This window comes from Centruroides sculpturatus, unplaced genomic scaffold (genome assembly GCF_000671375.1).
Source record: "Centruroides sculpturatus isolate CEXI.00-Female unplaced genomic scaffold, Cexi_2.0 scaffold1588, whole genome shotgun sequence".
Taxonomy (NCBI): domain Eukaryota; kingdom Metazoa; phylum Arthropoda; class Arachnida; order Scorpiones; family Buthidae; genus Centruroides; species Centruroides sculpturatus.
This window is the reverse complement of record NW_019385741.1, coordinates 37354-49832: the sequence shown is the minus strand read 5'-3', so window position 1 is coordinate 49832 and position 12479 is coordinate 37354. Positions and strand designations below refer to the sequence as shown.

Below are 12479 nucleotides of genomic sequence, written 5' to 3'. Positions count from 1 at the left end.
TTTTTTTTTTTTTTTTTTGTTATGTGCTGGTGCCAGTTTTGAATGATATATTTTTTGATATGCATGGTGTATCTAAATTTGGTGTCTATAAATGTAGGGATGTGTTCCTGACACCAAAACATTACAAAAAGTTCATATGAACATGGGTTTGAAAGTCCTTCGTTAGGGAGTTATAGGGTTTATTGCTAATGGTACATGTGAGGCATTTAACAACATAGATTTACTAAAATTGCTCAAAGTGACCTCCTCCTGCTTTGATGTATCCCCTAAGACTGCATTCTATGCTTTGCTGTACTCTGTTAAAAATTCCTGGAGTGTTTTGAATTTGGTCAAAGCTATTTTGGATACACTCCCTCAGAACATCAACATTAGATACAGGAGTTAAATACACCAAGGATTTTAAATGTCCCTAGAAGTAAAAGTCTGTAGGATTCAAATCCAGCGATCAGGCAGGCCACTCAATAGATCCCCTTTACCAATCCATCTTTTCGGCCATACACGTAGTGCATATCCATCATTTCACTTACTGAATATATCATCTGGTAATGTTATAGAAGTTACTCTGAATAACACAAAAGAGAAAAAAAAAGATAATCAGACAAACAAAACAAATACCATGACTACAACTGTAAAGAAGAAAGTGCATAAAAATGCAAGTTTGAAGTGATTTACATAATCAGGTCACTACAGGGAATTCTTTCATAACTCTCTAACGAAGGATTTTCAGACCCATGTTCATATGAACTTTTTGTAATCTTTTAGTGTCAGGAACATATCCCTACATTTATAGACAATAATTTAGATATACCCTGTATGTGCGACAAATATTTTGTTATGCTTCATAACATGCGACTGTTTTTCCTTTGCATATGCAGACTAATGAACATTGGCTTCACTCTTACTTTAGAAAAAGCTATAATTATTGTAAGTTCTAAATGCTTGTTCTCATAAAAAATATTTTAATATATAAACTATTATATTCATTAACATATTTTCTTCATTTTTTTAAAATTTAGTAATAGAGTGCAAAAACTTTGAAATAAATAAATGTATTTATTTATTTATGAATAAACTGTGATAATAGGCTTTGTTTAGGAAGCAAATTAATTTTATATATAATAGCAAATAATATTTGAACTCATACATGAAGGCTAGAAGTAAATTAATTGTTCAAAAATGGGAAATATCATCAGAATACATTAATTAAAAATATAAGAATAAAAAGTCAGGAAAATTGTTAGAAAGTTATTAGTGAAAGTAGCATAGGATATTTTGATTTACAGCTTTTGAATCTCCACCTCCTTATCAATCTCCATCAAAAGAAAACTCCAGCCCAAGTGGTCATCAGAAAAGCAGCACTGGTCCAAGTGAAACAGCTTCCTTATCAATACGAGGCTTATCAAGTGATGATGATGCCAGTCGTTCTCCCACTTCACCTCTGCGTAGCCTTGTTGAAGACAGACAAGTAACATCAAAATCTGATGGCAATTCAGATATATGTCGGAGAGTATGTTTGAGTTTTATCACTAATTCTTAAATGATTAATATATATTAATTAATAGGATTAGACATAGAATAGACATATTAATTAAACAACAATATTTTGTGCATAAATTTCATTCTTTGACAAAGAATTGCTAGAAATTATTGAAGTAGAAATAGATGAAAATTAAAATTAAAAATTTCCTTATAAGTAGTATTTAAATTAAAGCCAAATAATTGCTGAATTATATTGGGCTATACTACTACTATATTATTAATTAAATGCTAAGTAGTGTAACTGGCAATGCAACCACACGATAAACAGGAGTTGCAGGTTTGAGTCAATTCTTCTGACTTGAATGTAACTCCTGCTTCAGACCAATTTTTTCCTTCCAAAACCTTCTAAATTAATTATTAAAATATTAATTTAATTATAATTATTAAATTTGGCAAGAGATGTTACCTAATGCCTGCCTCTAATGCTAGCATTTAATTAATAATAGTAGTAGTACTATAGCTTGATATATCATATTTACTCGTGTATAAGACAATCTCAAATATAGGATGAGGTGTGACTTTAAAGATCAAAATAAAGAAAATTAGATTTATTAATACAATTTTAATTTCATTTCATTAAATCACAAATAAAATATCAAATGCATGTAAATGCACACATCGTCCTGCAAAATTACTGGCATTTTAAGCTTTAAGGAAAAATATTGTAAAATCAACAACATAACTTCTTCATGTACTGTAAAGCTGGACAATTGGGAACCTTTTTTGCCAATTCTTAACAGTCGAATCCACTCTCCGTCAATTACACTTATGAGTTTCTCCGAATTCTGATTTCCGAATAATCATCAGTTTTCATGTTGGAATGGATTAAAACTTATATTGGGTTCCCATGTGATTTTGGAATTTTAATCTGTAATTCAATTCAAAAGCTTTGCTTTTCCTATTTCTATTCATCTTTACTCCTGACAATACACAAGAATGATTAAAGCGACCCATATAAAATACTTTTGTTTTTAAACATGAGGGTGAGTATCTGGTAAAAAATACGAATAAGTTACATGGTTGACAAAAATTATTGCAAAAATGCCAAGAAACCTTTGCTCGCACGTATAGGATGACCTAGGTTTTTGAAGCAGTGAAAAATGAATAAAAACCTTGTCTTATAAGCGAGTAAATATAGTAATTCAGCAGTCATTTGACTTTAATATATAACTGTCAAGTTTGGACGTTTACATTTGTATAATACAGTAGTCCCGAAAACTCGGCACTCGATAACCCGGCAGTCCGGATAACTCAGCCACACCCTGGCAGGGCAAAAACACCCCTAATTAATTTTCATTATAGACAGCTTTATGCCTCAAAGTATTTTTCTGAAGTCTGTCTTATCAGGTAAATTATTGTACACTGTGTATTCATTAATTTTCATTTTCATGTAATAAAGGCCTTCATAAAGTACGTACTTTTCCTTTGTTTAAGGGTATTTGGGCATTTTATTCTCTGTTGTATTCTCAAGCAAACAATACATACAAGTACAGTACAGTATTTTCTGAGGAAACACTCGTACTTATTCTTTTTTAACCCCATTCCCGATAACCCGGCATTTTCACAAACGCTCAAACTCGGCCACCCTTCGGTCCACATTAGGCCGAGTTTTTGGGACTCTACTGTACTTATAGTTTTATCTAAACATAAAAAGTTATTAAATTTGTTTCTTTCTACTTATTTTTTCACATCTTTATTGCTATTTTATATGAATATAGAGAATGATTTTCTCTCTAGAAAACCAAAATATTCCTCAATAACTTTTTGATTGCTTTATGGTTTCTTATAAACATTTACATGCACTTACCTTCTTGCTAAACAAAGACTTCCTAAAGCAGATGTTGAAAATTGCACCCTTTTAGCATCCAAACACTTTTTTTTGTAGGCAAATTACTGAGGAATGTTCCAGTTCTTAGTGAGTGAATCACTCTGTATAAAATTATATACAGGAAATTTCTAATTAATGAATTTGAAGGAGGCAATATTTTGATTTTAGTATATCTACTTATACTAAATTCTATATATGAAGAATAACAACAAATAATCAGTTATGATTTTGCAAGTATAAAATGCTTTTAGAAATAAACTTATCTAATAAGGCATGGGAAAAATTAAAAATGTATAATACTTAGTTAATTTCTTCACACTTTCATTGTATGTCACCACAAGCTATCATATTCATAGCAGTATTCCCAGAAATTAGCTGAGGCTCAAGTAAATGCTTATCAAAATGTTACATTAATAGACATATTAATTAAACAACAATATTTTGTACATAAATTTCATTTTTTGACAAAGAATTGCTAGAAATTATTGAAGTAGAAATGGATGAAAATTAAAAATTTCCTTGTAGAAAGTAGTATTTAAATTAAAGCCAAATGAAAGGTAAGTCTAAAACTTTGACTTTTAATTGACAGATGTTAGTGTTTGTCAGAAATCTATAAATAGGGAATAAAAAGTCAGGAATAAATGTTTTTAATAAAAAAAAAAAGTTGAACATTTACATAAAAAACAGTAGTGATGTAACGAATATTCAGTTACTATTCGGTATTCGGCCTATTTGGCCTATTTTTCACTATTTGGCTGAATACCGAATATTTAACCACTATTCGGCCAAATACCGAATACCTAAAAACAGGAGTAATAAATAACAAAAACACAGTAAATTAATCATTTTGGTATTTAGATTTAATGTTATCGAGTTAGTGTTGTTTGTTTATATTTATTTATAACTTGTAACATGCACAAAATAAAAAAGAAAATAATATTAGTCACATGTATTCACAATTTATAATTACAAAGATCAGCACACGTACACGTCTATCGTTGGAGAATCCTCGCACATCTGAGGGTCTGACCCTGCCTATCCTTCTTTTTAAGCGCTCGTCTTTGCTCTTCCCTTTCTCTTTCCTCTATCGCTCTAATCCATGTATGCCTGTGCATACATCATAATACGCGCTCACGATACTTTCGATTCGTCACTTTTCCGTCGTAGAGTTCCCATTTTACAATTACGTGACTCAGCCTGGTGATAACGGAGAAAAGAGACAGATAGGACGTCGATATAAGTCACAGTTATGATTTCACAGATTCGAGACAGCTTGATAGCCCGAACGGCCCCAGGCTTTCGCCCGTGCACGCTAAGTGACTTTCATTACAAGCATTTAGCTTTCCGAAGTCTATGACAACAATTGTTTGGCATTGACGGCCGCGAATTTCGTGCCAATAAGCTGCCTCGACTTGTTCGATTATGTTATCAACTCAATTTCATATTTATTTTCACATTTTCACTTCGCGGTCCTTCTCTGTTCTTTTTCCGTTATTTACACGTGTAGGTCATTTCATCGTTATCCACATTTGATATCGTCATTTATCACATACTTCCATGACACTCTTGTCTGTCCGCTACAACTGCCAAGAATTAACGTGATTGGCGAAGCGTAGTGACAGCGGGCCAATAGAGAGCAGGATCCTTGCCATAATGCGGTTTGCGCGCAAATTTTCGTACGTGCGTTAATCGAGCCGAATAGTTTGGCCGAATATTCGGCTATTCGGCCACGCTCTTGGCCGAATATTCGGTATTCGGCCTGAGGCCGAATATACTATTCGTTACAACACTAAAAAACAGCAATGAATTTAATAAAATAATAATGTTTTCAATCAGCTTCACTGACCTTCTTCATTTACGATAGAATGTGAAAAATAGAACATGAATACAAAAATTTAAAAACGAGTTCACTTTTTTAAATTTTTGTATTCACGTTTTATTGTAACTGAAGAAGGTCAGTGTGCTGGTTGAAAACATTATTATTTTATTAAATTCATTTGCTGGATTTTTAAAGGTGTGATTTTTTTGTGATCTATCTATCCAGTTAGTGCAAAATATATGGATATTCAAAAATAACCCATTTGGCAAGAAGTCAAAGAGCTGGCAGCTCTACCTCCTGATCTGTGTCTATTTGAAACCATCTGTAATTGTTGAAGATGGTAATGCTTGTAATTGGAGTTAGTATCTTGAACCTTTCTTCAAATAGTTATTTTTAATGTCTGCTACATCATGAATGCAGGAGGTCAGAAGTTCAAATTAAAGAAAATTTTAGATGTTGTAATTTGTTCATTATATGGCATCATAAACCCCATATGTTTGTATACTGTGTTTTCTGGGGATTAACAGGTGTTCAATATAGGAAGAAGGTTTTTATATGAAGCATTCAAAGTTCAGGAATTTTTTTGTACATGATTTTATATGTTGATGCAAAATAACCCAAATTATATGTCAATTTGATACTCATATTTCCAGTTCTTAATAGAAATTCTGATTTACTTATTATTATTATTATTATTAAACAATAATGTTAATATTTTATCATTGTAATAATATCAGTATAGTGGAATTATTTAATTTATATATTTATTTTCTAAACAGGAATAGATGATAATACAAAATTTTCTGTAGTAAATATTAACATAAAAATATCCAATCTGATTTGACTATAAAAATTAACAGTTAAAGATATAAATTCACCAAAGATTTTTATAAGAGAAAAACTCGTCAAATTTCATTGAAAAATCACCACATCTCTACGTGCACTCCAACAGTTACACTGACAATATGAAGACAATAAGCAATTTCTTGTTATGTACACTACATTATGTGCTGTCTTACAGTGGCAATGTCTGTGATGATGCACTCCCAAAGATCCTGAAGGTCTCTGACCAAAGTTGCATAAACCAAATCTTTCACATAACTTCACAGAAAAGAACCTAACAGGGTCAGATCAGGAGATCTTGGCAGCTATGCATTTGGGCATACCAGACTACAACTTGTACTTTCTCCTGTGGCAAAGCCATGATTGGACAATAATGCTCATGATTTGACTTCTGCATCAACTTTCAATATGAAAAAAAAAATCTCTGTAAAACTTAGAGATTTTCCACCAGATACCACTTGTTTTTATATATCTTAAACTCTTCATTTTTTTTGTGGTGGATTAANTTTTTTTTTTTTTTTTTTGTTATGTGCTGGTGCCAGTTTTGAATGATATATTTTTTGATATGCATGGTGTATCTAAATTTGGTGTCTATAAATGTAGGGATGTGTTCCTGACACCAAAACATTACAAAAAGTTCATATGAACATGGGTTTGAAAGTCCTTCGTTAGGGAGTTATAGGGTTTATTGCTAATGGTACATGTGAGGCATTTAACAACATAGATTTACTAAAATTGCTCAAAGTGACCTCCTCCTGCTTTGATGTATCCCCTAAGACTGCATTCTATGCTTTGCTGTACTCTGTTAAAAATTCCTGGAGTGTTTTGAATTTGGTCAAAGCTATTTTGGATACACTCCCTCAGAACATCAACATTAGATACAGGAGTTAAATACACCAAGGATTTTAAATGTCCCTAGAAGTAAAAGTCTGTAGGATTCAAATCCAGCGATCAGGCAGGCCACTCAATAGATCCCCTTTACCAATCCATCTTTTCGGCCATACACGTAGTGCATATCCATCATTTCACTTACTGAATATATCATCTGGTAATGTTATAGAAGTTACTCTGAATAACACAAAAGAGAAAAAAAAAGATAATCAGACAAACAAAACAAATACCATGACTACAACTGTAAAGAAGAAAGTGCATAAAAATGCAAGTTTGAAGTGATTTACATAATCAGGTCACTACAGGGAATTCTTTCATAACTCTCTAACGAAGGATTTTCAGACCCATGTTCATATGAACTTTTTGTAATCTTTTAGTGTCAGGAACATATCCCTACATTTATAGACAATAATTTAGATATACCCTGTATGTGCGACAAATATTTTGTTATGCTTCATAACATGCGACTGTTTTTCCTTTGCATATGCAGACTAATGAACATTGGCTTCACTCTTACTTTAGAAAAAGCTATAATTATTGTAAGTTCTAAATGCTTGTTCTCATAAAAAATATTTTAATATATAAACTATTATATTCATTAACATATTTTCTTCATTTTTTTAAAATTTAGTAATAGAGTGCAAAAACTTTGAAATAAATAAATGTATTTATTTATTTATGAATAAACTGTGATAATAGGCTTTGTTTAGGAAGCAAATTAATTTTATATATAATAGCAAATAATATTTGAACTCATACATGAAGGCTAGAAGTAAATTAATTGTTCAAAAATGGGAAATATCATCAGAATACATTAATTAAAAATATAAGAATAAAAAGTCAGGAAAATTGTTAGAAAGTTATTAGTGAAAGTAGCATAGGATATTTTGATTTACAGCTTTTGAATCTCCACCTCCTTATCAATCTCCATCAAAAGAAAACTCCAGCCCAAGTGGTCATCAGAAAAGCAGCACTGGTCCAAGTGAAACAGCTTCCTTATCAATACGAGGCTTATCAAGTGATGATGATGCCAGTCGTTCTCCCACTTCACCTCTGCGTAGCCTTGTTGAAGACAGACAAGTAACATCAAAATCTGATGGCAATTCAGATATATGTCGGAGAGTATGTTTGAGTTTTATCACTAATTCTTAAATGATTAATATATATTAATTAATAGGATTAGACATAGAATAGACATATTAATTAAACAACAATATTTTGTGCATAAATTTCATTCTTTGACAAAAATTGCTAGAAATTATTGAAGTAGAAATGGATGAAAATTAAAAATTTCCTTGTAGAAAGTAGTATTTAAATTAAAGCCAAATAATTGCTGAATTATATTGGGCTATACTACTACTATATTATTAATTAAATGCTAAGTAGTGTAACTGGCAATGCAACCACACGATAAACAGGAGTTGCAGGTTTGAGTCAATTCTTCTGACTTGAATGTAACTCCTGCTTCAGACCAATTTTTTCCTTCCAAAACCTTCTAAATTAATTATTAAAATATTAATTTAATTATAATTATTAAATTTGGCAAGAGATGTTACCTAATGCCTGCCTCTAATGCTAGCATTTAATTAATAATAGTAGTAGTACTATAGCTTGATATATCATATTTACTCGTGTATAAGACAATCTCAAATATAGGATGAGGTGTGACTTTAAAGATCAAAATAAAGAAAATTAGATTTATTAATACAATTTTAATTTCATTTCATTAAATCACAAATAAAATATCAAATGCATGTAAATGCACACATCGTCCTGCAAAATTACTGGCATTTTAAGCTTTAAGGAAAAATATTGTAAAATCAACAACATAACTTCTTCATGTACTGTAAAGCTGGACAATTGGGAACCTTTTTTGCCAATTCTTAACAGTCGAATCCACTCTCCGTCAATTACACTTATGAGTTTCTCCGAATTCTGATTTCCGAATAATCATCAGTTTTCATGTTGGAATGGATTAAAACTTATATTGGGTTCCCATGTGATTTTGGAATTTTAATCTGTAATTCAATTCAAAAGCTTTGCTTTTCCTATTTCTATTCATCTTTACTCCTGACAATACACAAGAATGATTAAAGCGACCCATATAAAATACTTTTGTTTTTAAACATGAGGGTGAGTATCTGGTAAAAAATACGAATAAGTTACATGGTTGACAAAAATTATTGCAAAAATGCCAAGAAACCTTTGCTCGCACGTATAGGATGACCTAGGTTTTTGAAGCAGTGAAAAATGAATAAAAACCTTGTCTTATAAGCGAGTAAATATAGTAATTCAGCAGTCATTTGACTTTAATATATAACTGTCAAGTTTGGACGTTTACATTTGTATAATACAGTAGTCCCGAAAACTCGGCACTCGATAACCCGGCAGTCCGGATAACTCAGCCACACCCTGGCAGGGCAAAAACACCCCTAATTAATTTTCATTATAGACAGCTTTATGCCTCAAAGTATTTTTCTGAAGTCTGTCTTATCAGGTAAATTATTGTACACTGTGTATTCATTAATTTTCATTTTCATGTAATAAAGGCCTTCATAAAGTACGTACTTTTCCTTTGTTTAAGGGTATTTGGGCATTTTATTCTCTGTTGTATTCTCAAGCAAACAATACATACAAGTACAGTACATTTTCTTTGTTTAAGGGTATTTGGGCAGTTTAATCTCTGTTGTATTCTCAAGCAAACAATACATACAAGTACAGTACAGTATTTTCTGAGGAAACACTCGTACTTATTCTTTTTTAACCCCATTCCCGATAACCCGGCATTTTCACAAACGCTCAAACTCGGCCACCCTTCGGTCCACATTAGGCCGAGTTTTTGGGACTCTACTGTACTTATAGTTTTATCTAAACATAAAAAGTTATTAAATTTGTTTCTTTCTACTTATTTTTTCACATCTTTATTGCTATTTTATATGAATATAGAGAATGATTTTCTCTCTAGAAAACCAAAATATTCCTCAATAACTTTTTGATTGCTTTATGGTTTCTTATAAACATTTACATGCACTTACCTTCTTGCTAAACAAAGACTTCCTAAAGCAGATGTTGAAAATTGCACCCTTTTAGCATCCAAACACTTTTTTTTGTAGGCAAATTACTGAGGAATGTTCCAGTTCTTAGTGAGTGAATCACTCTGTATAAAATTATATACAGGAAATTTCTAATTAATGAATTTGAAGGAGGCAATATTTTGATTTTAGTATATCTACTTATACTAAATTCTATATATGAAGAATAACAACAAATAATCAGTTATGATTTTGCAAGTATAAAATGCTTTTAGAAATAAACTTATCTAATAAGGCATGGGAAAAATTAAAAATGTATAATACTTAGTTAATTTCTTCACACTTTCATTGTATGTCACCACAAGCTATCATATTCATAGCAGTATTCCCAGAAATTAGCTGAGGCTCAAGTAAATGTTTATCAAAATGTTACATTAATAGACATATTAATTAAACAACAATATTTTGTACATAAATTTCATTTTTTGACAAAGAATTGCTAGAAATTATTGAAGTAGAAATGGATGAAAATTAAAAATTTCCTTGTAGAAAGTAGTATTTAAATTAAAGCCAAATGAAAGGTAAGTCTAAAACTTTGACTTTTAATTGACAGATGTTAGTGTTTGTCAGAAATCTATAAATAGGGAATAAAAAGTCAGGAATAAATGTTTTTAATAAAAAAAAAAAGTTGAACATTTACATAAAAAACAGTAGTGATGTAACGAATATTCAGTTACTATTCGGTATTCGGCCTATTTGGCCTATTTTTCACTATTTGGCTGAATACCGAATATTTAACCACTATTCGGCCAAATACCGAATACCTAAAAACAGGAGTAATAAATAACAAAAACACAGTAAATTAATCATTTTGGTATTTAGATTTAATGTTATCGAGTTAGTGTTGTTTGTTTATATTTATTTATAACTTGTAACATGCACAAAATAAAAAAGAAAATAATATTAGTCACATGTATTCACAATTTATAATTACAAAGATCAGCACACGTACACGTCTATCGTTGGAGAATCCTCGCACATCTGAGGGTCTGACCCTGCCTATCCTTCTTTTTAAGCGCTCGTCTTTGCTCTTCCCTTTCTCTTTCCTCTATCGCTCTAATCCATGTATGCCTGTGCATACATCATAATACGCGCTCACGATACTTTCGATTCGTCACTTTTCCGTCGTAGAGTTCCCATTTTACAATTACGTGACTCAGCCTGGTGATAACGGAGAAAAGAGACAGATAGGACGTCGATATAAGTCACAGTTATGATTTCACAGATTCGAGACAGCTTGATAGCCCGAACGGCCCCAGGCTTTCGCCCGTGCACGCTAAGTGACTTTCATTACAAGCATTTAGCTTTCCGAAGTCTATGACAACAATTGTTTGGCATTGACGGCCGCGAATTTCGTGCCAATAAGCTGCCTCGACTTGTTCGATTATGTTATCAACTCAATTTCATATTTATTTTCACATTTTCACTTCGCGGTCCTTCTCTGTTCTTTTTCCGTTATTTACACGTGTAGGTCATTTCATCGTTATCCACATTTGATATCGTCATTTATCACATACTTCCATGACACTCTTGTCTGTCCGCTACAACTGCCAAGAATTAACGTGATTGGCGAAGCGTAGTGACAGCGGGCCAATAGAGAGCAGGATCCTTGCCATAATGCGGTTTGCGCGCAAATTTTCGTACGTGCGTTAATCGAGCCGAATAGTTTGGCCGAATATTCGGCTATTCGGCCACGCTCTTGGCCGAATATTCGGTATTCGGCCTGAGGCCGAATATACTATTCGTTACAACACTAAAAAACAGCAATGAATTTAATAAAATAATAATGTTTTCAATCAGCTTCACTGACCTTCTTCATTTACGATAGAATGTGAAAAATAGAACATGAATACAAAAATTTAAAAACGAGTTCACTTTTTTAAATTTTTGTATTCACGTTTTATTGTAACTGAAGAAGGTCAGTGTGCTGGTTGAAAACATTATTATTTTATTAAATTCATTTGCTGGATTTTTAAAGGTGTGATTTTTTTGTGATCTATCTATCCAGTTAGTGCAAAATATATGGATATTCAAAAATAACCCATTTGGCAAGAAGTCAAAGAGCTGGCAGCTCTATCTCCTGATCTGTGTCTATTTGAAACCATCTGTAATTGTTGAAGATGGTAATGCTTGTAATTGGAGTTAGTATCTTGAACCTTTCTTCAAATAGTTATTTTTAATGTCTGCTACATCATGAATGCAGGAGGTCAGAAGTTCAAATTAAAGAAAATTTTAGATGTTGTAATTTGTTCATTATATGGCATCATAAACCCCATATGTTTGTATACTGTGTTTTCTGGGGATTAACAGGTGTTCAATATAGGAAAAAGGTTTTTATATGAAGCATTCAAAGTTCAGGAATTTTTTTGTACATGATTTTATATGTTGATGCAAAATAACCCAAATTATATGTCAATTTGATACTCATATTTCCAGTTCTTAATAGAAATTCTGATTTACTTATTAT

The 12479-nt window shown here is 31.7% G+C and overlaps 1 protein-coding gene across 1 annotated transcript in view; it reads left to right on the top strand.

Moving 5' to 3' along the window:
• The window catches only part of LOC111641688 (FERM, ARHGEF and pleckstrin domain-containing protein 1-like), a 154751-nt gene that overhangs the window by 105651 nt on the left and 36621 nt on the right, over positions 1 to 12479 (top strand). The window contains exon 12 of the mRNA XM_023387893.1: positions 1284 to 1507. Coding sequence (XP_023243661.1) covers positions 1284 to 1507 — 224 coding nt within the window. The remainder of the gene's footprint in view (positions 1 to 1283; positions 1508 to 12479) is intronic.